Source organism: Capra hircus, chromosome 1, assembly GCF_001704415.2.
Source record: "Capra hircus breed San Clemente chromosome 1, ASM170441v1, whole genome shotgun sequence".
Taxonomy (NCBI): Eukaryota; Metazoa; Chordata; class Mammalia; order Artiodactyla; family Bovidae; genus Capra; species Capra hircus.
In genome coordinates this window covers 149250065-149278045 of record NC_030808.1, presented here as the reverse complement: position 1 = coordinate 149278045, position 27981 = coordinate 149250065, and the positions used below count along the sequence as shown (strand labels likewise).

Here is a 27981-nt window from a genome sequence, read left to right as displayed (position 1 = left end):
CGACCGAGGATGAGATGGCTAGATGGCATCACAGACTCGATGGACGTGAGTCTGAGTGAACTCCAGGAGTTGGTGACGGACAGGGAGGCCTGGCGTGCTGCAATTCATGGGGTCGCAAAGAGTCGGACACGACTGAGTGACTGAACTGAACTGAAAAGGTACTTAAAAAAAAATTTTTTTTTTTTTTTAAAGAGTATAAGAGTCTAGCATGCTGCAAAGCTGGAGCAGTGTTGAGTGTGGGCTCTAAACTGGATTGCTGGTTTAAACTCTGGCTCTGCTGAGTATGAGCTTTGTGTCCTTGGGCACAGTCAACTGCACTGTGCCTGAGCATCCTTATGTGTAAAATGTATGTAACAGTATTTATCTCCAAGAAAGAAGAATGGATTAGATGAGTTTATATATACATAAAAAGCTCTTAAAACAGTGCCTGGCACGTAAGTGCTATCAAAATATAGGCTGTTATTATTTAAACTTAAAACAACTCCCCCACTGAAAGAGTCCAAGAAAATATGCAAAACAACTGTTATTACAACTCATTTAAGAAATGTGGGGGGAAAAATTTGTGGGTCTTTGGTCCATAAAGGAGTATGAGATAAAAAACTTACTGCTACTCACTAGTTTTATTTCTTGTATCTACCTGTCTCTTGAAAACTCAGTTTCAACAACCAGATCCACTGGAAATCGCTAATACCTAAGGCTGAACCGTAATATCACACAGAGCCTCCAAAATATCTTCCCAGTAATTATCAACAGGACATTCTCTTCACTGAACATTTTAGGGAGTATTTTCTAGGATTTTCCAACAGTATCCTGCACACAGTAATAAGTTCTCAACCTTATCAAGTGAATGTTATCAACCCTCTGATTTTAATACAGTTTATATCAATTCTTAACACCGACAGCCCACACGATATAAATCAACCACAATGGGTCACATCAGGTTGTTACAACAGATGCATGTCTTGAGGCAGAGAAGTTAGGGAAATATAAAAAGACAAGTTTAAAGGACACAGATTAATACACCTTTTAAGTTAAAATAAAAGCAAAAATTTTCAGACTGTGCTTACATATGGTCTTCACCTGAAGTGAAAGTCTCATTGTTTGGTGTGACTGAAGGCGTTCCAGATCCAACTAACATAGGCTGGTTTAAAAAACAAAAATGACAATGATTTTCCACTTTTACTACTAAAACTGATGAATGCTCATATAAATATGCACAAAAATTGCCAATATATATGACTTATCTAAATTTTCTTGTGAATAGGGACATATAGTAATTAAATTTTCAACAGCCAAAAATAGGCACAAGCTAATATTTAGATAGTTTCTGAAACTCCAAAAAATTTTACACTATCACTGTGGAAACTCTCATTTTAGATAAACTACAGATATATAGTCAAAGAGAAAAACAAAAGTTGTACTGGAACTTTTAAGCTACTATTATCCACCCCTATTTTCAACCCTTGCCTCCCATTTGATCCTGCAAATGTGTGATAGCCATTAAGAACCCACCGTAAGACTTAAAAGTAATGCCCCAGTCATCTCACGGGCTTGAAGCAGAGCTTTAGGTGAGCGGAAGGAAGGAGTCTATCAATTCTGAGGCTCTGCCATGATGGTTAGTATTTAGCTTTTTTTTTCTTAAGTCTTTATTGAATTTGTTATAATACTGGTTCCTCTTGTTCATGGTCTGGTGTTTTTTGGCTATAAGGCATGTGGGATCTTAGCTGCCCAACCAGGGACTGAATCCTCTCCCCAGGCACTGGAAAGTGAAGGCTTAACCACTGGACCACCAGGGAAGTCTCAGCATTTTTACTTTGAATATTTAGGTAATAATCCCATTAATTAATAATAATATGCATCATGTCTTGTCATACAGATAATGACATGAGGGCACAGGGAAGTCAATTTGCCCAAGGTCACAGAGATAATAAAAATAATAATTGGTAGAACCAAGGTTAAGAACCCAGGTCTGCCTGATGTCAAAGCAGCCCTGGTCACACTGATGAACAGCCATAAAAAGTGCTACATTATGACAATGATTTCACTAGGAAAAACCTAGAAAATGAAAAGGATAATAGTCTCTGTTAAGAATTACTTACATACGACATGAAACTTTAACTTCCTCAAAATGTAGGAAACTCACAAAACATCTTTAAAGCCTAGAAAGTCTTTCTCTACAAAGTTCTTCAAAACATCCCAAGAACTAATTAATTCTTATTTATAAACTCAATTAAGAAACAATACAGAAAATATTCCATACCTTTGAATCTTTTGGCTTCTTTTTCTTGCCTTTGTTTTTTATCTTGGTAAAATTAAACTAAAAAGTAAAAAAAAAAAAATTATTGAACACTCAAATAATAATATTATGAAGCTACCATATATTATAAAGATACCATTTTGATTTTCATAGACTGGTCCTACGTTGAAGTACATAAAATGTTTACCAAAAATTAACACTTTAGTGTGTTAAGCCCCAATGTTTTGATTTATAATAGAAAATAAGAAAAATGCTAAATGACACCTAATGCTATATTAACTAAAATTAATCGTTCCAACTTAAGATGCTGGTACTCATTTTCAACAAGGTTTATGCCATTTCAAGTAATTGATGAGATTTATAAAGTAATTTCAGCTATGTGCTTATCACATTTTAATGATTTTTCTTTACTAACCAAACTAGACATTCTGCACTTGGCCAGACACCAGGGGACCAACAGTGAAATTAGAAGCAGCATCCAACTTCCCTTGGGGTCATGTCATCTGTGCTTCCACAGTCAGCCAGATAGGATCTGACTGAATGAAGACAAAATTTTAAGTACAGACAACGTGATCCTAAAAAAATCATTAAACAAGTATGTCTCTGTTCGAAAACTGCCACAAACTAATTAAGGAAGACAGCTCTGGAATTATTTTAACTTTTTAAGCTCAATTATAAGCCACTCAAAGTCCATTTGTTTTCCTTACAGAACAAAACATAATTTTAATCATTACAAGGTTAATATTTTATTTTTATGCCATCAGATGACTCAAGAACTCCCTTCCTATGTCTATGATTAACATTCATTAGTTGTGAAAATTTATGCATACTGTCTAATTTAAGCTGCAGAGTGTGCTGTCTGTTGTTCCAAGAAGACTGGGATTACTCTTTCTGAGAAAATGGCCATGTTACCCCGAAGTCCTCAAGATTTGGGTCTGCAGTGCCTCCTGGGATATAAACAAACGCTGGGTCCTCCCCTCCTCCTCTGGCTGACACAAATTAGAATATGACATCGAAAACAACAGGGTAACTTACTGGCACGTCACCACTGTCCTGTTTCCTTAACACAGTGCAGCGGCTGTCTGTTAGAAGATACAGATGGTTTTGTAAGGAAACGAAAGGTTTATATTGCCGCACGATACACGAAGTCCTTAAAGAAAACCACCCAGATACTACTAACATCCACTATGTCCTACTCCTTATTTGGCTTTGACACAGTTTAGTTTAGAAACCAAGAGCAAAATGGCTGACTCAGTGGAAAACCAACTACTAAGAATCACGAAATTTCAATCTAACTTAGTACAACTTGAGTTTTTTCTAGATACCAAACTCTATGCATGCTAGGTGCTGGGAATACAGAAATGTATAGAAAAGTCCCTACCATCAATAAGCTCACGTTCTGCAAACTACACAAGAGAGGCAAACACCACAGCCTAGTGTGCTAAAGGCCACAGTAAATGCAGTGGAAACAAAGCTGACAGAGGAATGGCGTCTTCAAGGGGAGCAGCCCAAGGAAGGGTCAGGGAGGGCTGTGGGGAACAGAGGACTTCGGATGAGTAAGCAAGAGGCTGGATGTGAGCAGGGACAGCACAAGGCAGGTTTGGGCGCAGAGGAAATGAAGTGTACATTCCGTGGGGAGACGGGAGCACGCTGCTGAGTCCAGACAGACACTGTGACTTCAACCTGCAGGCAAAAGGAAGGGTTTCCCAAAGAGACTACTTAGAGGATCAGACAGATGTTCTAGAAGAGTCAGCAGAAGCAGTGTGAGAGAAAGGTTTGGAGTGGGAGGGTCAGAGGCACGGAGACCTGTTGGGGACTACTGAGATCATGGAAAGGTTATTAAGATCCTGGCCTAGGGAAATGGAGATAGACAGGGAAGCGCAGATCAAGAATACAGCTTATTTGACTTGGCAACAAACTAAGTAAGGGGTAAAAGGCAAGAGGAAGGTTCAAGACCAATTTCAGCATTTCCTGACTGAAAACAATACATAAAGCATTATTATCTGAGATAAATCTCATGTGGCTTAAGCCATTTCAAGAGAGAGTTATGCACATGGGATCCAAGAGAGAGTTTGGGTCTCCCAATTATCACAGCACTGGTGATGTTATTGAGCACTGTTAATTTATAAGATCAGTGGATTTTGAGAAGTTTTTAACCACTGTAATTGTTCCTTTAAATGAAAGGAGATAAAATTGAAAATGTTGGGGTAAGGGTGACAGGCAGAGGTAGTGGACTTGAAAATCTGTTGGCTGGTCATTTGGTTGGTGGCTTGCAACTCAATGACTGAGAGCAGAGAAACTCACAGCTAGATGGATTGGGTTTTTCAGGCACAGAACACAAGAACCAGAGAAAATGCACAATGAAAGGGAATTGTGTCCTCTGGAATTGTCCTTGATGTGATCCAAACATGCATCAAGTTTTGTAAGCTCAGTCCCAGAAAAGCATTTTATTCCCAGCAGCAGCAAGCTGAGAGCAATCAATCCAGGATATCAAGAAGCATGTCATCCCCAGTCATGAAGCAGTGTCCCTGGAAAATAAAGCCACCTATATCTGAGTGTGTTCTCTCCTAAGAACCACAACGAAAGTAAGCTTTTCAGTTTCTTATATTGTATCTGAATTTCATAATGTGTAACTCTTTAGTACAAGGCCAAAATCTTTTCATGTACCCTTTAAAACAAATAGCATGAAATTTGAGTCTAACTCCTGACAATACATAAAGCACAAGTCTGATGAGAAGGGAAAAGGAAGAGGGCAGGGAGAGACAGTATCCTAAGAGATACATGTAGTACCAAAGATAAGAAATTTAATTTCCGAATTGAAGAACGTGTCTAACTCTGGATGTCAACTATCATATCCACCTTCATGTTCACAGCCGGGCATGGACTCTACCCCTGCACCAAAAATTTCCTCTTCCCGAGGAGGGGAACCGCTCAGCACTTTTCCTGGCCCTCTCATCTCCCATATTATAGTTACTTGTATATTCATTTTACTCCTTTTTCTAAACATAAGGTCCTGAGGGCAAGGACTAGTGTAAGCATTTCTGAATTCCCTGTTATCACACCTAGCACAAGGGGTTGAAGGCAGCAGTAAAAGATTTCTAATGAACTGAGTTAGGGGTGTAGCTGGGCTACAGCCTCCTTTTCTGACTCCCAGCTCTGGGCTCTTCCCATCACAGCAGATATGCTATCTGTTCTAGATTCTGCAAACACTGCCTCCTTCTACAGGCCAATGTTTCCTTGAATGCTAAAAATCAAACCATTTCCTAAGAAACCTCATTCCCTTAATATATATGTCATCTTTGCCATGACACTGTCACAACACCTACAATGAGAATAGTCCATGTAATGTATCCATCTGAGTGCCCTGACAACACTGAGATCCATAGAGTAAAAAGGCTTTAGTATATGAAAAAAAATCACTGTTCTTAATACTAACTTCCCCAAATAAGCCAGATGTAGCATAATGATTTTCATTATTTTCTTTGTTAAGTATCTAAGTAAGCTAGATCCTTTGAAGACTTTTTCCTTAGACACAAATCGAAACTGTCCACATACCCATTATATCAAAGAACTCGTCCAGGGCATTATGCAGTGCTGGGAACTTGTCTCTGTGTTCTTCCAGCAGCCATATTAAACACCGCGCTTCCTTCAGTGACGTAGGCTCATAGAAATAATCAAGTTGCTTTCCTTCTATAGAGCCTAGCTTATGACCATATTTCTCATTCCAGAGAAAAGTCATGATGCTAAAATCAAGCTCCTTAAGAGGAGCCCCATAACGAGAAAAGAAAGGTCCTGTGGCATCTAAGCCTATAATAAAAACAAAACCCAAGTCAGAAGAAGGGAGGACTATTTGCTATAAAATTACATTCAGTTTCACATCTTGGAAAGCAGTTCTATTATAGTTTGCTTACATTTTCAGTGAAAACATTTAAATACTTGAGAATAAACTTATTCAAGCTATTATGGATTTTAGAAACACCATTTCACATGAATATGCTAAATACAGTATTTCTTACCTATTAGTTGAAAAAGGTGGGCCAAAGGCTTCTATTATTCTAGCTATTTTTATTAGACTTAGGAAAAAACAAATTTTTTAGTATTTATTCTTATTTATTTCTGCTGAGTCTTAGTTGTGGCATGAGGGATCTAGTTCCCTGACCAGGGATCGGAACCTGGGAGCATGGAGTCTTCACCACTGGACCACCAGGGAAGGCCCAGAAAAGGAATTTTTTAAAGGCATTAAATTCCTCTAAAAATATAACAGTAACTTTTCACTACTTTATAATGATTTTCATTCCAATTAGTACAAGCTAGCTAGATTTTACAATGCTTTTCTACATATATTCTATAATAACAAAATATCAATAATCTATGGAACTTTCCAAATGCCTTTAAAACAGAAAATGTGTGAACTCTTCATCCGACACCTTCAAGAATGCACCTCACCCCCTCGAACACCGTGGCCCCTTATCCTCCTCACGAGATTCCAGGTAGTCACTATTCCCGATCTTCCTCCCGCTTCTACAACTCCAGAGGAAGGGGTGGCTGCACCCTCATGCACTACTACTAAAAGGAGGTGAGCCCCTACTGCGTGCTAACACAGCCACCAAAAGCAAGGACTGGCTCTGCTCACTCCCCCTACATCGCTAACACTGGACGGGGCACAGGTTCTCAGTCTGCAAATGAAGCAGAGCCTGCCAAGTCAAAACTACCCCAGACGGCTGAGCCTTCCAGATGCAACAGCTTTGCAGAGGTCATGTTACATATCAGTGTATTTAAACACAAGAATCAGCGACCATGTGAAATACTCACATGATACAAGGTTTAAGGGAATCACGGATGAAGAAATACCACATTCAAATCTCCAAATACAGCTCAAATCAGAGTGTGTGCTCAATGAGAGGAAGGCAGCAGATAATACCTAGTACTGAAATGTTAACCCCGCTCCTACTCAATTTAAATTAATCTTTGTTAAATAAAGCAAATTAAAGTAAGAAATATCAAACATTTTATCATTTCCTTGCCTGTCTAGCAGACACTAATGGCAGTGTCGCTTGGGACTAGTTTTATGGGGCCAGGAGCCCGTGGAGATGTATGTCCACAGCAGCAACATTAGTCACCAATCACAGCAAGTGTCCTGCCACCTCACTGTGCCTCCTGGCAGACACTTACCAGTATATTCTCTGAAACTAGTGTTCCATCAGCTCCCGTCTCTAAGGCAAGCCAGGCTGGCAACCTCTACGGGCCGCTGCTATGGCTCCCGCTAGCCTTTATCCAATAGCTGCCGACTGAATTGTCTACTGGGCTAGGAAGTGGCCACCTCGGTCACCAGGACAAACAAGGCCACGGTCGGTGCCCAAGGACCTCATCCTCTAGGGTCAGTTGGCAGCTTTCTCTGCCACTGCCTTCCATGGTCCCTGAGTAGGTCTGGTAAAGAGCCTGCTCGAAGGTTCTTCCTCAACCAAACTAGGAAAATCAGGACAGAGCGCCAGAGTTTTATGATCCTGTGATTCACGCTGCTGAAGGTCGGCCCCAGAACATTTCTCTTGATTCTCAGATACAGATCTGCCATAGGCTATCCTAACCAATCATCCATAGCTCCATCCACTCTCCCCTCCAAACTCTTCACAGAGGGCACCCCTGCGCAGCTGACTCCAAGGGGTGCTATTCACTGAGGGGAGTGCCTGGTAGTCACGAAGTTAACATACTGACAATAGCTGAGCATAACACAGGACTAGACTTTCTTACTGACATCTTTCACAAAAGCACAAGGTAACCTTTCTATAGAAAGAAAGTGAAGTTGCTCAGTCGCATCCGACTCTTTACGACCCCATGGACTGTAGCCTAAAAGGTTCCTCTGTCCATGGGATTTTCCAAGCAAGAGTATTGGAGTGGGTTGTCATTTCCTTCTCCAGAAGATGTTCCTGACCCAGGGACTAAACCTAGGTCTCCCGCACTGTAGGCAGACACTTGACCATGTAAGCCATCAGGGAAGTCAACTTATCTACAAGGTAACCCAAAAATTGTGAACTTCAGGAAACAGTGTTCTTCAACCATACAAATTTGTAGTTCCACATTTAAAAAAATCATAAATGATAGTAAAATCAACAAGGATTCAGAGATCTGTATTTATCCTCCTACGAAACTGCATCTCTACAATTAAGAGACATACCAAAGCTATTAAGTTTCTGGATCCAGGTGGCTAGTTTTGGCTCCACTTCTTTAAGCTCACTCAAAACATGCAGAAATACCCTTGTCTTTACTCTGTTCTTTTCCTGGATCAAATGACGAATAACATAGTCCACTGCTTCATTCAGGAAATTTCTGCTAGAAAAACACGTTGTGTAGTCTTCTGTGGTTAAAACCTTCCAAGAAAGCAATTCTTTGAGAAGCTTGGAAGTATTCAGTATCCCGGACTTAATCTTGTCAGCGTACTGCTTTATGCACTGCAGAATTCTGTCATCAAGGAACTGGCAACTTTGGACACGGTTGATAGTTTCTAAGGATAAATAACAGTGGACAGTAAAAAGGAGAAAGAGGACCAATTTGCAAAAACATAAACTGTGAAAAACTTAACCTAACACTGTGTGTGAAAGTGAAGTCAAAGTGCTTGTCACTGAGTTGTGTCTGACTCTTTGAGACGCTGTGGACTGGAGCCTTGCTAGGGTCCTCTATCCATGGAATTCTCCGGCAAGAATACTAGACTAGGTAGCCATTCCCTTCTCCAGGGGATACTCCCAACCCAAGGATCAAACCCATATCTCCTCCGTTGCTGGCAAATTCTTTACTGTCTGGGCCACTAGGGAATTACACAGCAATATAATCCGTGACTCAGATGTATTCTTTATGTTGTTTTAAATAACCTAAGAACTTTTAAATTAGATATATAAAGTATTTAACTTTAAAAGTACCTTTAAAAGACATGAAACTTCACAGTAAATCAAACATATCAAGTTTCTTATTTCCTACACTGGTACTACTCATGTAACATCTAAAAATTTAGTTCCTCTAAAATAAGGTTACTTTCCACAACAATCTTAACTGAGCCTTATCAACTACTCAAATTTTACATTCAATGAGTATGTTTCAGGCATAAATGTAAAGCTTTTTTTTCCCCCTTGAGTTGAAGGGATCATCGCTTCAGGTATAAAAACAATATTTGGTTGAATTTGGATAAATATGTGTTATTTATCTTACTGCTGAATCCTAAATCATAGACCTGTGGAGTTACTGATTGCAGTATCTCAAAAGTGCATCTTCCTACCCAGGCATTTCCCCCCAAAAAGTGGCCATTTAACCTCTTGATGCTAATACAGTAAATAACATACAAATACAAAAAATATATAAAGTAAATGATGTTCCCTGAAATTTTTTTCAGTAAAAGACAGTTCCAATTGATTTCTGAAACATTAATGGAATAACCAGTCAATCCTAAAGGAAATCAACCCTGAATATTCATTAGAAGGATTGATGCTGAAACTCTAATACTCTGGCCACCTGATGCAAAGAGCCGACTCTTTGGAAAAGACACTGATGCTGGGAAAGATTGAGGGCAGGAGGAGAAGGGGGTGACAGAGGATGAGATGGTTGGATGGCATCAATGACTCAATGGACATGAGTCTGAGCAAACTCTGGGAGATAGTAAAGGACAGGGAAGCCTGGTGTGCTACAGTCCATGGAGTTGCAAAAAGTCAGACATGACTTAGTGACTAAACTACAACAAGATGAAAAACAAAGATAGCAAGAGGAAATATTAATGCTGACCACAGTCATCAGAGTAGAAAATAAGAATAATTTACTTTAACTTAAAACTGAAAGTAGTCCTAGGGATACAGTGCACAGTACAATGACTATAGTTAATAATACTGTTTCGTGTATTTGCATGTAGACCTTGAAAGTTCTCATCATGAAAAAAAAATTCTGTATGTATGGTGGTGGATGTTAACTGGATTTATTGTGGTAATCATTTTGCAATATATAGAAATATCAAATCATTATGTTGTACACCTAAAACCATACATTAAAAAAAAAACAAACCCACAAAACTCGAAAGTAAATGTGTCCACAGGGACAGTAAATCACTGAGACTGCTCCCATGTTGATCAGGGAATGCTGACAAGATGAGCATAAAACACGAGGTAATCTCTCTGGCATCTTATATGAATGGCTTCTTTACGTGAAGCAGCATACTGCAGATAATCAGTGGCTAATTTACAGTTCAAACATATGTGTGGAATTTCAAATACTATTTTCACGTTCACATTGGAGATAAGGGAACTGAGACAATTTGCCCTGTGTAAGTGGCAGGAAAGTGTTTTCAATTCCTGTATATTACTTCTAAATTCAATGTTCCTTACACTACACCCCTTCCCATCTCAGGATAATCAAAAGATGGTGATAGTATTAAAATACCAAGGGAAATCTAAATTTCAATTCAATTTAAGTATTAACATAAAGCCCAACAAGATGAATATTTGTATACACACTTTTAAGCACGAATATGAGATTCTCATCATGCCTCAGACTCCCAGCATACCTCTCTGCTCTTCAGTTTTTGGTGGGTTACTTTCCCTTAGGTCCTCTTCCAGTCTTTCTTGTGCTAATTTTTTTGCTTCCTTTTTTTGGAGCTTTCGTTTCAATTTTTTGTCTTCTTTCAGCCTCAACTTCTCTAGGCTGATAAATAATTACAATTAGTGACAATTCACCTTTGTTATGAACTCAATCAACTACTTTCCTTTGCCTATTGTAGAAGCCATTTTCCAAGTTTTCTTTTTTAGTTAGAACTTGGGACTATATCCTCTGTTCAATATCAAAAATTTTTGACACATGGTCAATTCAGTCAAAACAAGCGTACTTGTATTTCATAAAAACAAGAACATCAATGACTAAGGGATTTCTAATTAAGGATGCACATATAGATCATACAGATATTATCCCCATGTATAGAAGATACCATTAGGGTAAAGAGGAATAGTAAAAAATTACTATGCAAGATAATACATGTAAATACTCATTTCCACAGTAAAATATCATTTTCATAACCCAATAATGATCTACAACATTCAAATTTGGTCAATACAGCTACAAGAAATTCTCTTCAACAAATAATTCATCTTTTCTTTTGCTTTTTCTTCGTCACCAATGATAAAAAAAATAACTTCTTAAAGTGGAAAACAAAAAGCAGGGCAAAAAAGAAAAGAAAAAAGGATTGAATTATTTGAACAAGAAGATAACAGAAAAGTGACTAATTTTGACAGTTCGTTAAAGTATTTCAGGAGAAAGAGTCACTGGTTCAAAATGTTTGCTGAAGAGAACAAAAGGAAAGATGTTTTTGGAATTAAAGAGTAAACAACTGAGAGATAAATATGTAATTTTTATCCAAATGCCAAATCTACTGAACACGTCATTTCATAGTTCAAATGTCATTTTACTTATAAATTCAATCACTAAATAATGCTTTTCATTCAAGTTTTTAGCATTTAACTATTCAAGGTTGTCTTGAAAGTTATAAATACCTATAAAATTCACTTTAAAACTACTTATTTGGATATGTGTGCTGAGCCAATTTTTAAAATAGCATTATTTAGAAATGTACATTTAACAGAATCATATTCTAATGGACATTATTAATCTGATTATTAAAAATCTTACCTAGAACATTTCTGTTTCAGAATAGGTCTTGGAGGAAGCTTTTCTTTAATGACCTTGTGTTCAAACTTTAAATAAAACAGAGACATCTAAAATTTGTCTCATGCTCCCATGACATTAAGCATAAAATCACAAGTGTAACAAGCATTTCAAAAGCAGAGTCAACATCCAAACTGATAGAGAACAGTAATGGTACTCTGACCCAAACAAAAGCCCAGAACACTTTAGCAACACAATTTACTGAAAAGAAGAAATAGAGAGTACACACAGTTAAAGGAGGTTAAAAAAAAATTTAGAGTAAGCAGAAGATCAAATGAATGACAGATGTCATTACAACAACCCACTCCTATAGCTCCCACGCGGTACAGCTCAAGACCCTCTCCTCCCTCCCTAAGATCCTCTACCTTGTCAACATCAAAATATTTACTGGAAATTAAAAAAAACAAGGTTATCAAAAGGAGTAAAATCAGTAAAACTGAAATGCAAAAAACCTCCTTTGCCTTTTAGGAGACAAAAGAACACTAGAATCCTTAATTGCAAAAAATTATTATTAAAAAAAAAAAAGAGAGAGAAGCAGCATTCTTACATCCCATTATTTCCTATAATTTCTTATATTAAGTAACTATTTCGTTCCTGGAAAATGCAAGGAAATTTACATAATCTTTTATAAGGTATAAGCAATTTGGTTATCTATTTAATGAGATTTCCCCAGGGTCTACTTACTTCACATTTAACTTGACCACCACTGCTGAAGATGATAATCTTTGAAATGATTCCTTTACAATCAGGAGTAAGACAAATTCCTTGCAGAAAATCCTATTTGATTTAAAAACGGGGGGGGGGGGGAAGGGGGTTACATCTTGGCATAAATGTACACATGTATGCCATTTTAACCAAGGAACAGTCAAAATATGATCTAAAACCTTCTTCAGGAGGCACTGCAAAGTCCCTGCTCACTGCCAGCTGACTTCCAAAGCCTCTAGCTGCAGGGCTGTCCACCTGACTTGCTTGGTCATGTAAGATGAGCTGCCTTGACGTGTGCTACCATCCACACCAAAGCTTTAAGAACGCTGAGTGGACTGGCCACTGCTCTTTCCTCTAAATCACAAGAACATGTCTCAGTCACTCCTCAACCTCAATTAAAACACAAAGTCCACAGCCCCACAGACCGGAGCTGCCACTGCCCAATCCTGGACAACAACTGCAAAACTGCAAGACAAGTAATGTAAGCAAGAAACAAGCCTTTCTTACTTTAAGTCATGAGACAGTTGAGTTACTTCAAGGTACCCTAGTGAAAGCTAATATACAGAGGGTACTTCAACCCAGGGGAATGGTTAGGACCACTAAGGGCATGGGTATAGCTGGTAGTGGTAGTGGTGATTGTGTCCCACTCTTTGCAACCCTGTGGACTGTAGCCCACCAGGCCCCTCTGTCCATGGGATCCTCCAGGCAAGAATACTGGAGTAGGTTGCCATGCCCTTCTCCAGAGGATCTTCCCGACCCAGGGATCGAACCTGGGTCTCCTGCATTGCAGATGGATTCTTTGCCGTCTGAACTACAGCGCCACTGCCCTGAGGGTATAGCTAGAGAAGCTCAATTAAAGTGAGACAAAGACATAGCACGAGTGACTCAACGGCAACAGTTATTTGGTCACATCATCATACCTCAGATAACAACATGAAACTATGTAAAATGTGGGCATTTATTTTTACTAAACTTGAATAATTACTTCTGCTAACATTCACCTAGCACAACCACTTTATTCTTTCCTCCTCAATAAGGACAGGGGTTTATATGAGGCCAAGTAGTGTAGAGTAAGGTTCTTTTTTTAAGTCCATAGTTTATATGGATCAGAAACAAAGTCTATGAATCAAGATTATTAAACTATGACTGCTCTCAAAGTGTATCTGGCTAATGGTAATTAACATAATTATCTCGCTAATTAAGAGAAACCCCAACCAAATATGGCAGCACAAAATTTAAGTTGATTTCTTAGTACAAATTATCTCAAACGTTTTTAGAAAATAAAAAATTTGAGGCCCCAATTCTACATCATAACATTAAATCATTTATTTTTGATCATACATTCCCAACATAAAAGGGGAGGGTTCAACAATTTATTAAAAGCCTCTATGGTTACTGCCTTTACACTTGTACAAATGAAAAACAAAAACTTTCTACTTTATCATTAAAAGTTTAATACCTTCTAGTTATGTCTCACACAAAGAGAGAAATTCATATTCACTTAAGACTTTTCTTGAAGATTCTTGGGGAAGAAAAATCAATACCCAATAAGCATATTAACAAATCCAGAAAATCTTGTCTTACCTTGTCAATTTTATCATTGAAGGTTGTTGTTTTTAACTTCTTCCAGCAGTTCATGTGAAATTCTATTTTACAATACTGGCAACAGCTGATTCGTATAAAACCCTGGGGTTTTAAAATAATTTTTAATTCACATCTTAAAAATGTCTACATACACTCTCTCTTTCACACCCACAACACATAATAAGACAGAGACCTGCAGTCACCTGGCAGACATAACTAGATGTCACATTTCCTCTTAGGGGAGTATAGTACTTCCATACCCCAGATTGCCTAGGGCTGAAAACACTGAGCTTGATTGACATTCATTTCCACAATTTACAGTTGCATATTCCTTTGGAAGTGAAAGTGTTAGTCACTCAGTTGTGCCCAACTCTTTGTGACCCCATGGACTGCAGCCCACCAGGCTCCTCTGTCCATGGGGGTGTTCCAGGAGATGATACTGGAGTGGTTTACAAAATATCAAATACTTTATAAACTTTATTTCATCTGAACTACTAACGAGGGACAGCAGGCAGCTTCTATCTTCTTGAATAAACTAAGGTGCAGCGTTCTATTCACTTAATTAACTGCCACACTCAGTCTCAGATTTAGGTCTCCAGGAGTTATTCAGTGATCAGAATGATTCTTGGATTTCAATTCTTCAGATTCTTGGACTCAAATTATGTAAGAAATTAGAACTGTAGCAAATCAGGATAACTACCTCACTGTGTTTCCTGGGCTCCTAAGGAGCAGGCAGTTACATGGAACAGTGGCTAGAAGGCGGAAATGGAATTAGTTAGCCTGCCTTCTCAGGTCACCACCACTGCCCTCGGTGTTTATTTCAAGAACTCTGGGCCCCCACGTGAGGTGCTGCAGACTGAAGTCAGGGGAGGAGGCAGACAAGAGGACGCAAAGCTGCCAGCAAGGCAGAGAACTTGGGTGGCTCCAATTAAAGAATTTGTTCTGAAACCATTTTCAGGCACAATTCAGCAAGTTCATGTCCCGGTATACCCTCATTCTGTACCTTGAAGTCTGGATCGGTTATATATATCTGAATTTTGGAATATCCATGGCACTTCTGATAGCAACAAGTGGCATCCGGCACTGGAGGGAACCTGCATTCTTCAACGAATTTTTCTAACAGCATCTACAACAAAAGTTAACAAAAATAATACAACAACACTAATTCATCAATCAAATTCTTTCAATAATCTCTCGCCAGCAAAATATTTTCAGCACGGAAAGGACCAAATGCCTTTTAGCCAAGAAACTACATACAACTTATAAAGTTTTTCCTCCTGGAGAGAGGCTGATACAGAGACATGCTGAGAAAAGAATGGAAGAAAAGGACTGCACAAAAAATTTTCAGAATTTCAGACTGAATCAAAACCTTATCCTTTGTTGTAATCCTCAAACCTCATTTTACAACACATACCTCTTAAAAACCTCTTTTAAGCATTCACAGGCGCCTAATGAGGTAGAATTACCCTTAGGACTCCACTGTTCTGCCCAGAGTCACTTTACCTGGAACATCCTCCCACCACTCACTGACATTCATCCTCCTCCCCGAATGCTTGCACCTGTGCTTGCCCATCCTCTGAAGAATTACACCACTACCACCAAAGCCCCCAAGACTCATGCCAGGCTTCCCAGGATGGTTCATTGTTATCAATAGTTCCAATGCCTCCATCCCAGTCCAGAATAAAGAGAGGAAAATCCAACAGTCCCTCTGTTTTATTTTTTATAACAGTTTTGTTCATATATAATTCATGCACCATACAATTCATGCACTTAAAGTGTATAGTTCAGTGGTTTGTTGGTATATTCAGAGTCATGTAACCATCACCATAGCCTAAATTTAAAACATTTTCACCACCCAACAAGAAATCCCACACCCATGAGTAATCCCTCATCTTTCCTCAGTCCCCTATCCCCTGACAGCCACTAATATACTATCTGCCTTCATATATAGATTTTCCTATTGTGAGCACTTCATTGGAGGGCCAGTGGTTAACACTCTGTGTGCTTCCATTGCAGGGGGCACAGGGTCGATCCCTGGTTGGGCAACTAAGATTCCAGATGCTACATGGTGTAGCCCCCAGAGGAAAAAGTCCTACTGTGGAGATTCCAGCTAAACAGAATCACACAGTATCTGGCACTTCGTACCTGGCTGCTTTCACTCAGCGTAACGTTTTCAAGGTTCATCTATGTTGTAGTATGTATCATTACTTCACTCCTTTTTATGGCCAAATGTGTTATATGGATACACCACATTTTATTTATCCATTCATCAACTAATGGCCTTTGAGTTCTTTCCACTTTTTGACTATTTTGAATAATGCTACTATGAACATTCATGTGTAAGTTTTTGGGAGAACTTATGTGTTCCTGTCTCAGTATATTTAGAACTGAAACTGTTCAGTCATTCGGTAACTCTATCTTTAACCAATGAAGAACTGCCAGACTGTTTTCCAAAGCAGCACCACCATTTTAAATTTTATAGCAATGTATGGGGGTTCTGATTTCTCCACATCCTTGTACAACACTTGTACTGTCTTTTTGATTATAGCCACCCTAATGGGTGCGAAGTGGTACCCTGTTTTTATTTGCATTTCTCTGATGGCTAATTGTTGAAAACACTTTGCACATTTATTATCTATTTATACAAGCTGTTGGCAGATACTCCTATGCAGATCTTTTGGCTACTTTTAATTAGAGTAAGAGTTGATTCCTATGCTTATAAAAGCTTTAGTTCAAAGCAAGTTCTGAGTATACACCAGAGCTCACCACAAGTAAAGGCCTATCCCAGTCAAGTTACATGATTTAGTCTTTCTAGAACTGGCAAAGCACCCCATGATTCTGGACATGAGACCAATTTATACTTTTTAGGTCTTCAAATACAATACGAATAACTATAGAAAGTATAAGGAAACAATAATGTGAAATCTTCCTCTATGTACAGCCAGCACACAATAGTGCACTCTAGCCAGAATGCCTGGAATCAAGTCAGCTCCACCATTTCCAAGCTGGTTAATCTTGAACACATCAATGAATCTGTCTAAACATAATCTTCCTCATCTGTCAAATGGGAATAATCACAGTGCTCATCACACAGGGTTGCTGGAAGAGGTACAGGTAATGATAAATGGAAGGTGTATGATTGGCAAATAGGAAATACTCAATAAATGTTGGTGATTCCACCAGTTTTTAAAGGGGAAATGAAGGAGCTGAGGACAGAGTGTTACTACTTCTCTGTCATCTTATACCTGAGTCAAGAGCGCAGGAGTGCAGATGAGCTTTTATGGTTAGTACGAAGTTCTACAGAAATAATTACCTTTATCTTCCCTGGCTGAGTCTCCTCAATAATCACATTACTCGTGGGCCAAGTTAACACTCCAGGAAGACGACAGATCAAGGTTCTTGCTTTCTCAAAATGATTAAGAGCTTCTAAAAATCTAAAGTCAGAATTATAAAGAAGGTATTAAAGATGTAACATGAATTTCCACTCCCCACAAGGCACAGAGATTTCAAGCTTACCAGGAAGAGTACATTTGACAAATCACTGCATAGAAATATTCACAGTAACCCGTATTTTCTTCAAAAACCAAGACATCACTCTTCGCTACTAAAGTAATATAAATTAAACACCAGTCTACCAGGACACTGGCTTTACTATGGTAGGTGCACACTAGTTCATTTACAGCTGTAATTTATTTTTTAAAGTTTTCCACAATTAAAACAGAAAACTGAACAAATTTGATTATTCCATTTTTATTTAATTTACTAATCTAATTAAAGGAGGTCCTTGTAGTGCAACACCATAGGTCCACTTCAACTAATTAATCATAAACAGGGAAATTTTTTTTAACTTGATTCATTTAAAATGGCTATAATAAAATCCCTCTGCTTAAAGAGCTCGTGTATTCTGGACATCTTTCTTCAGCTATAAAGCAGTTGATTATATGAACACAACAAATGTGTATGTAAACTGTTTTACCATAAATATGATATGTTTTAGTGCCAATTTACAGTTAAAAAAATACCAATAGATTCCCAAAGTTCATTCAACCAAAGAATACTAGAATAATGAATTATAAGGTTCTCCCAGTCTCTATTCTTCTTGTTAGACTATAAAAGCAAAAGGTTTCCTCCTGTTCTTCAATCTTGAAACCACCTCCCAATTGAAGAAGTCATTTTTACCTTTGTGTAGATGACTTCAACCTGCAGAAAAGCTAGACCACCATCCACCGTAAGATGGTTATAAACAGCAAGATTTTAAACCAGAGACTACACATTACAACAGCAAAAAAACCAGCTAGCTTATTGGTCACTGGATGCCAAACTGTATTATTTTGAAATTAAAATTTAAAAGCCTTTCCACAACACTATAAATCAACTATACTTCAATAAAATTTTTAAAAATTTTAAATGACTTTCAAAATGGTAAAACACTTCTTCACTTATCATAACCTCCATGATGTTACACATTTATGTTATTTTCCTAGATCTAGTGAATATGTGCATGTGGTCACTGCATTAAACAGGTGTGTCCTAAACAACTTACACTAAACTTTCAAATTAACTGCATTTGTTATTACCATGGAGATGATTGCAAAATCCTCACTGCCTCTGATTCTTAACAGAGATGAGATGGTCAGACAGTAGCTTTAGGAAGTAAAAGAAATTTCTTTAATCTTTAAAGACCTTTAAAGAAGGTTCTAGATAGCCTCTGAAGTTGAGTTCTCAAGAGTCCCAATGGTCTGATAACATTTCCTCTAAACAGTTAAGATGAAAATTTAAGGATAATTAAAAGTTATGAATAATATTCAATAAGTTATTTCTTTATAAAAGTAATCTAACATACCTACCACTATACTGGGTTTAAGTGGCAGGAACAGAGAGTTGTTTTTGTTTTTTAGAAAGCTCAAGTCATAATCCTGTCCCCTAATGCTCATAGACATTTGGGGAGGTAAGACATGAAACAGGGAACAGATATATATTAAATGTTTGAGTAAGGACTTCATCTACAAGTTCAGAAGAGAGTTTTTTTTTTCTTTCTTCTAACTCATGATGTCTTTCAACAAATATATACTTCATATTAAAACCATCCTCATATAAGTTTTGAGGGGAGAATAGGTGACTGCAGCAAGCCAGACTTCCTGGTCCTTCACTGTCTCCCGGAGTTTGCTCAAATTCATGTTCATATAGTAAGTGATGCCATCCAACCACCTCATCCTGGTACCTGCTTCTCCTCCAGCCCTCAATCTTTCCCAGTATCAGGGTCTTTTCCATTTAGTCCACTCTTCACATCAGGTGGCCAAAGTACTGGAGCTTCAGTTTCAGTATCAGTCCTTCCAATGAATATTCAGGGTTGATTTTCCTTTAGGATTGACTGGTTTGATCTCCTCACCATCCAAGGGACTCTTAAGGACTTCTCCAGAACAATTCAAAAGCATCAATTCTTTGGCACTCAGCCTTCTTTACTCTTGCATCCATACATGACTACTGGAAAAATCATAGCTTAGACTATACGGACCTTTGCCAGCAAAGTGTCTTTGCTTTTTAATACACTGTCTAGGTTGTCACAGGTCTCCTTTCAAGGAGCAAGCATCTTTTAATTTCATGGTTGCAGTCACCGTCTGCAGTGATTTTGGAGCCTAAGAAAATAAAATCTGTCACTGCTTTCACTTTTCCCCTTCTATCTGCCATGAAGTGATGGGACTGGATGCCACGACCTTCCTTAGTTTTTTTTGACAGCTGAGCTTTAAGCCAGCTTTCTTACTCTCCTCTTTCACCCTCATTAAGAGGCTCTTTAGTTCCTCTTCATTTTCTGCCATTAAGAGTGGTATCATCTGCATATCTGAGACTGGTGATATTTCTCCCAGCAGTCTTGATTCCAGCTTGTGATTTATCCAGCCTGGCATTTCGCATGATGTACTCTGTATGTAGATTGAAGGCAGGAGGAGAAGGGGACGACAGAGGATGAGATGGCTGGATGGCATCACCAACTCGATGGACTTGAGTTTGAGCAAGCTCCAGTAGTTGGTGATGGACAGGGAGGCCTGGCATGCTGCAGTCCATGGGGTCACAAAGAGTTGGACATGACTGAGGGACTAAACTGAACTGACTCTGCATGTAAGTTATATAAACAGGGTGACAAAATACAGCCTTGTTATGCTCCTTTCCCGATTTTGAACCAGTCAGTTGTTCCATGTAAGGTTCTAACTGTTGTTTATTGACCTGCACATAGGTTTCTCAGGAGACAGGTAAGGTGATGTGGTATTTCCATCTTTAAAGAATTTCCCAGTTTGTTGTGATTCACACAAAGATTATATAATCAGTGAAGGAGAAGAATACTGGAATGGTTTGCCATTCCCTCCTCCAGTGGACCACATTTTGTCAGAACTCTTTACTATGATCCGTCCTTGGGTGACCCTGCACAGCATGGCTCATAGCTTCACTGAGTAAACAAGCCCCTTCACCACAAGGCTGTGATCCATGAAGGGGTAATGTAAACCATTAATTTATATCAATTCAGTCACAATTTATAAATGGCATATACCAAAACATACAATATAAAACTTCTTGTGCCACACTATTAATGAGTGTCTTACTAGATTCAAAATTAGAAAGCACTGGTAACTCAATTGCTGACTTTAATAATTAATATTGAAATGTCAGTCCTCAAAGTGAACACAATTATCACAGTATGTAGGAAAAGATGTCAAAATCACTCCAGAACAGGGGCCATCATCCCATGAGACTTCAAATGAGTTACCAGCCTAGAGCATAATGTAGTATAGTTTCCACTAACCTGTTTTTTTTCAAATATACTTTTCCAATTCCACAGTAGGCCAAGCAATCAAGTCCCTCATTGGGGTAGTGTTCAATCATCCTCTTAAATTGGTTTTCAGCTTCAGATAACTCCTTTGGCAGCAATGAGAACAGTGATCACTTACAGAGAAAAAAAGGCTGGGAACAGATTTTACCTGAAGGTTGATTCTTTTTGTATAATATTAAAAACAACTGTATACCCAAAAATTTCTATGGAAAAATTACACCTTCTGCATTTCATTTTCTTAGTAATTACATAAAATATGACCATATGGATACTCAGACACAGAACCAAAATGATCCAGCTCTGGAATGAGAAGTTGGCACTGAACACAGGCAATGCACCAAATGAGCATTTACTAACACACACACAAGACCCAGTGTGTGCTGGCTAAAAAAGAAATAAGCTCATGGCAAAAAGACTGATTTGGATGCAAATGCACTGTAACATGTATCCTAGTAAGCACTGCTCCCTTAGAGTCACAGGAATTCCAATAATGTTGCCACAATGTTTTGTGACATAAGACAAATGCTATGTCTTAAAAACAGCTATTTAGTAAAAATTTAGAACTTAAAATACATTCTTTTGACAATTCTCAACAGTGGAAGCCTCTGGGCTTTGAATGAATTTTGTTTTGGAAAAAAATCCAAAAGATATTTAGCTCAAAGTAATACTGGCCGTCACTCCATTGTGGGTGATAAAGGAAACTCCTACAGAATGGAGTTAATAAGAAGCTCTGAAGCCAGTTCTAAAGGAGGCATTCTAAAGCAAGGGCTTTTCTGGAGTAAATACATCCATTCCTTCTGGAGATACTCTGATTGATAAAATTCTTTTAAATGTCTATCATTCTTTTAAGTTCTATCACCCTGTTTTTTTTTTAATCAAAATTAAATCAAAGTAAATTAAAAATGTAATAAACTATTTCTTCAATTCTGATGACGCAAAATGTGATATTTATTATCACTCTGTTGAGAACATGTCGCCTTGGCTTCAAAAATCTACCAGAAAACAGAGTCAGAGAGTCCCTAATGGAAGACATGCATCTGCCACATCAGGACAAGAGAAGCAGCCTGTCATGGGAAAAACGCCCTGCAGGCTCTGTGGGCCACTCAGAGAGCGAACCTCATTAGGTGCTGTTAGCCGAGGAAGCCTCATCTAGCCTAGGAAGCTTGGAGCCTAAGTTGGTACACAGGGTAATTTCTACCTGAGGTTAATTCTAGAACCATTTCTACTTTTTTTCAAAAATCCAACACCATGGAAAGCAGAGTATAATGCTGGGCAGTGCAGGTAAGTAAGCTTTCCAGGGGCACACTGAAGGACCCTGAGTAATGGACACCAGGTGTGCTCACATCCATACCCTGACTGCATATTGGTTATGGGAAGCCTGAACTCTAGGAAATAATAAAATACCCAAGGTACTTGCTATCCAGAACTAAGAGCTATTAATATTAGCATTTTAAGTATGTTTTTAAAAATAAAACAGTATAGTACAAAGCTGAACTCTCCTTTTTTAACCTCCCGAGTCCAACTCCTTTCTTCTATCACCAAATGCAACCATTACCTTAATCTTGATATATAAGGCTAGTTCATATTTTTTTCTTTTACAAGATGCAGATAGCCATAAACAATATATACTTCTGCTCTGTAAATATTCCAAATTGTACATAAGTGGTATCACATTGTTTACCACATTTCCAACTTTCCTTTTTCCCTCGATGTATTTCCAAAATCTATCATGACCCATCAGGTCTTTTACTTTTTATATTAATAAAAAGTAGATTCCCACTGGTGACCTGGCATAACTTTTTTCTAATGGAAATACAAACTAAATTTTCTTAAAAAAAAAAACAAAACAAAAACAAAAACCCACAAACTAAATTTAGGCATTGCAGAAAAAATTATCGCTTCTCAGCCTTTTGGCCAAGATCAAGTGTAGAAAAAATTATCAAGAAAGTACACAGACAGCACTCTCTGAACTTACTGTGCTAATCATTTCATGATTTAATCAGTCAGATCATTATGCTGTACACCTTAAAATTATACAAAGCTGTATGTCAATGATCTCAGTAAAACTGGAAGAGAAAAAAAGTACACAGAAGGAAACAAGCCCAGAAGGGAAAACTATTTTAACATACCTTCTAAAGTTAATGGTGTATTTTAAGAGTCTATTATCACTGTTACAAATCTTACCTCAGGCTGTCCTATTCCAAGGAGTGAAATGGCAAGTCCGTAGACTACTAACACGTAGTTAATCATGGCCAGATTCAATTGCTGTCAATAAAAATCCTCTTGTTAAATATCTGAACAGAATTCTGCCCAATTTACACCATATTGATATGATAACCACAACACTAAAAGAAGTGTAAACAATCTAATTGCTATTGGGTCAAGGCCAAACAGAATCACAAAACATATTTTGCAAAGATATGCAATTATATTGCTATGAAGTGTTTAAAACACAGAATCACTGTATCAGAATTACTGGAACATGGTTCATAATACAAAAATTGATATCATGTTCTTCTGCATAAAAATGGGAAGAGTAACATTCTTGGGTTAGCCATAAAGTCCATTCAGGTTTTGCCATACCATCTTACGAAAAACTCAAACTTTTATGGCCAACTCAATATTTGCTCTCTCACAACCCCACATAAACTATTTACCTACTATTTCTTTGTAGATGAAAAGACATGACTAAAGTGAATCCAAATCCTTGATTTTGAACTCTAATAAAAGAGAAAAGGCCAAGAACTCTAACGAACACCAACTATAGTGCACTGAGAGTTTAAACCCAGGCTGTATAGCTAGGCCAACCATAGAGGCTGAATCAGAGCAATATCTGCTTCTCACAACCTGGAGTAGGTTCAGCCAATGTCAGAATGGTCTAAGATGAACTAAAATAACGAAGCCAAAGTTTTGGTTCTCCTCTACCTTCCTCTGAAATGCGTCCACACTGATAAATCACCAGGAGGCGATTTTACCTTTATTTTTTGAGGATCTAAACCGTTGAGCAACTCTGTGAAGGCCTGGGCAGCACTGCGGCAGCGCTGCTCCAGCAAGGCCGTGTAGCCATCCTGGATTAAGCTTCTCAGCATTTTCATTATATTAGCAAAATCCTGCAAAAAAAAAAATCCTATTTCAGTAGTCTAGAGCTGTGAATGTTTAGTCTAAAACATAAGATGACAAAGTTCATCATTAAGCAGTTATACTTTATAACTGATCATAAAATATGCAAAGCTAAACTTTATGCATTATAGTCCTTTTTCAGCATCAGTTCACTTCAGTTCAGTCGCTCAGTCGTGTCCGACTCTGCAACCCCATGAATTGCAGCACGGGAGGCCTCCCTGTCCATCACCATCTCCCGGAGTTCACTCAGACTCACGTCCATCGAGTCTGTGATGCCATCCAGCCATCTCATCCTCTGTCATCCCTTTCTCCTCCTGCCCCCAATCCGTCCCAGCATCACAGTCTTTTCCAATGAGTCAACTCTTCGCATGAGGTGGCCAAAGTACTGGAGTTTAAGCTTTAGCATCTTTCCTTCCAAAGAAATCCCAGGGCTGATCTTCTTCAGAATGGACTGGTTGGATCTCCTTGCCATCCAAGGGACTCTCAAGAGTCTTCTCCAACACCACAGTTCAAATACATCAATTCTTCGGCACTCAGCCTTCTTCACAGTCCAACTCTCACATCCATACACGACCACAGGAAACACCATAGCCTTGACTCGACGGACCTTAGTCGGCAAAGTGATGTCTCTGCTTTTGAATATACTATCTAGGTTGGTCATTACTTTTCTTCCAAGGAGCAAGCGTCTTTTAATTTCATGGCTGCAGTCACCATCTGCAGTGATTTTGGAGCCCCCCAAAAATAAAGTCTGACACTGTTTCCCCATCTATTTCCCATGAAGTGATAGGACCGGATGCCATGATCTTCGTTTTCTGAATGTTGAGCTTTAAGCCAGCTTTTTCGCTCTCCTCTTTTACTTTCATCAAGAGGCTTTTTAGCTCCTCTTCACTTTCTGCCATAAGGGTGGTGTCATCTGCATATCTGAGGTTATTGATATTTCTCCCAGCAATCTTGATTCCAGCCTGTGCTTCTTCCAGTCCAGCGTTTCTCATGATGTACTCTGGATAGAAGTTAAATAAGTAGGGTGACAATATACAGCCTTGACATACTCCTTTCCCTATTTGGAACCAGTCTGTTGTTCCATGTCCAGTTCTAACTGTTGCTTCCTGATCTGCATACAGATTTCTCAACAGGCAGTCAGGTGGTCTGGTACTCCCATCTCTTGAAGAATTTTCCACAGTTTCTTGTGATCCACACAGTCAAAGGCTTTGGCATAGTCAAGAAAGCAGAAATAGATGTTTTTCTGGAACTCTCTTGCTTTTTCCATGATCCAGCGGATGTTGGCAATTTGATCTCTGGGTCCTCTGCCTTTTCTAAAACCAGCTTGAACATCAGGGAGTTCACGGTTCACGTATTGCTGAAGCCTGGCTTGGAGAATTTTGAGCATTACTTTACTAGCATGTGAGATGAGTGCAATTGTGCGGTAGTTTGAGCATTCTTTGGCAATTGCCTTTCTTTGGATTTGGAACGAAAACAGACCTTTTCGAGTCCTGTGGCCACCACTGAGTTTTCCAAATTTGCTGGCATATTGAGTGCAGCACTTTCACAGCCTCACCTTTCAGGATTCGAAACAGCTCAACTGGAATTCCATCACCTCCACTAGCTTTGTTCGTAGTGATGCTTTCTAAGGCCCACTTCACTTCACATTCCAAGATGTCTGGCTCTAGATTAGTGATCACATCATCATGATTATCTGGGTCGTGAAGATCTTTTTCTACAGTTCTTCCGTGTATTCTTGCCACCTCTCCTTAATATCTTCTGCTTCTGTTAGGTCCAGACCATTTCTGTCCTTTATTGAGCCCATCTTTGCATGAAATGTTTCCTTGGTATCTCTAATTTTCTTGAAGAGATCTCGTCTTTCCCATTCTGTTGTTTTCCTCTATTTCTTTGCATTGATCACTGAAGAAAGTTTCTTATCTCTTCTTGCTATTCTTTAGAACTCTGCATTCAGATGCTTATATCTTTCCTTTCCTCCTTTGCTTTTCGCCTCTCTTCTTTTTGCAGCTATTTGTAAGGCCTCCCCAGGCAGCCATTTTGCTTTTTTGCATTTCTTTTCCATGGGGATGGTCTTCATCCCTGTCTCCTGTACAATGTCACGAACCTCATTCCATAGTTCATCAGGCACTCTATCTTCAGATCTAGGCCCTTAAATCTATTTCTCACTTCCACTGTATAATCATAAGGGATTTGATTTAGGTCATACCTGAATGGTCTAGCGGTTTTCCCTCCTTTCTTCAATTTGAGTCTGAATTTGGTAATAAGGAGTTCATGATCTGAGCCACAGTCAGCTCCGTCTGAGCACAGTCTTGTTTTTGTTTACTGTATAGAGCTTCTCCATCTTTGGCTGCAAAGAATATAATCAATCTGATTTCGGTGTTGACCATCTGGTGAAGTCCATGTGTAGAGTCTTCTCTTGTGTTGTTGGAAGCGGGTGTTTGCTATGACCAGTGCATTTTCTTGGCAAAACTCGATTAGTCTTTGCCCTGCTTCATTCCGCATTCCAAGGCCAAATTTGCCTGGTACTCCAGGTGTTTCTTGACTTCCTACTTTTGCATTCCAGTCCCCTATAATGAAAAGAACATCTTTTTGGGGTGTTAGTTCTAAAAGGTCTTGTAGGTATTCATAAAACCATTCAACTTCAGTTTCTTCAGCGTTACTGGTTGGGGCATAGACTTGGATTACTGTGATACTGAATGGTTTGCCTTGGAGATGAACAGAGATCATTCTGACGTTTTTGAGATTGCATCCAAATACTGCATTTTGGACTCTTTTGTTGGCTACTCCATTTCTTCTGAGGGATTCCTGCCCGCAGTAGTAGATATAATGGTCATCTGAGTTAAATTCATCCATTCCAGTCCATTTTAGTTCGCTGATTCCTAGAATGTCGACGTTCACCCTTGCCATCTCTTGTTTGACCACTTCCAATTTGCCTTGATTCATGGACCTGACATTCCAGGTTCCTATGCAATACTGCTCTTTACAGCATCAGATTTTGCTTCTACCACCAGTCACATCCACAACTGGGTATTGTTTTTGCTTTGGCTCCATCCCTTCATTCTTTCTGGAGTTATTTCTCCACTGACCTCCAGTAGCATAATGGGCACCTAATAACCTGGGGAGTTCCTCTTTTGGTATCCTATCATTTTGCCTTTTCATACTGTTCATGGGGTTCTCAAGGCAAGAATACTGAAGTGGCTTGCCATTCCCTTCTCCAGTGGACCACATTCAGCATACCACCATTAAAGTAGAAATTAAAACATACAGCTTCACATCTTAATTCCAACATTTCCAGTGCTGCCCATGACAGGAAAGGGTGGTTCACTTTATAATATTAAGCCGTGTTCTCTTTACCAGACTAGACAGTGTTTCGAAGTTTTAACAGCACAAATGGAGAACATTAACCATCATTTAAGTACGTATATTATTTGGCTGAGACTTGAACGATTAGACAAGTAAGAACAAGCAATCAAATTTACGGGTCACTATCAGATTTCAACAACTGCCCTCATGTCCTGAAACAAACCCTAATTCTCAGCAAGAAATGGCTACTTCAATCAGTAGCTCTATTCCTGCCTAACCATGTACTTGAATATAATTAGAATTATATATTATAATACTAGGTTAAATGCAAAGGGAAGAGCATAAAGAAAAAACTGCTATAATGCATCCTGAAATAAAGTGAGAAAACTTTATAATCTGAATATACATGAGCATATACATTATAATTTGAATTCAGATTTCAGTCACATGGCAATAGCTATAGGCCAGAAAAGTTGTATGGAGACTGGAGAAATAAGACTACAGGCTA

The 27981-nt window shown here is 38.6% G+C and overlaps 1 protein-coding gene across 10 annotated transcripts in view; it reads right to left on the bottom strand.

Annotated features, from left to right (window-relative positions):
* The window catches only part of TTC3 (tetratricopeptide repeat domain 3), a 126845-nt gene that overhangs the window by 42025 nt on the left and 56839 nt on the right, over positions 1–27981 (bottom strand). For all 10 annotated transcript variants that reach the window (XM_018052783.1, XM_018052802.1, XM_018052785.1 and 7 more), the window contains 14 exons: positions 24029–24163; positions 23238–23318; positions 21027–21139; positions 17547–17667; positions 15237–15359; positions 14234–14335; positions 12629–12721; positions 11909–11973; positions 10794–10930; positions 8430–8756; positions 5813–6064; positions 3293–3339; positions 2261–2317; positions 1068–1141 (listed from right to left, as the gene is read on the bottom strand). In XM_018052783.1, the coding sequence (XP_017908272.1) occupies positions 1068–1141; positions 2261–2317; positions 3293–3339; positions 5813–6064; positions 8430–8756; positions 10794–10930; positions 11909–11973; positions 12629–12721; positions 14234–14335; positions 15237–15359; positions 17547–17667; positions 21027–21139; positions 23238–23318; positions 24029–24163 (1727 nt within the window). The remainder of the gene's footprint in view (positions 1–1067; positions 1142–2260; positions 2318–3292; positions 3340–5812; positions 6065–8429; positions 8757–10793; positions 10931–11908; positions 11974–12628; positions 12722–14233; positions 14336–15236; positions 15360–17546; positions 17668–21026; positions 21140–23237; positions 23319–24028; positions 24164–27981) is intronic.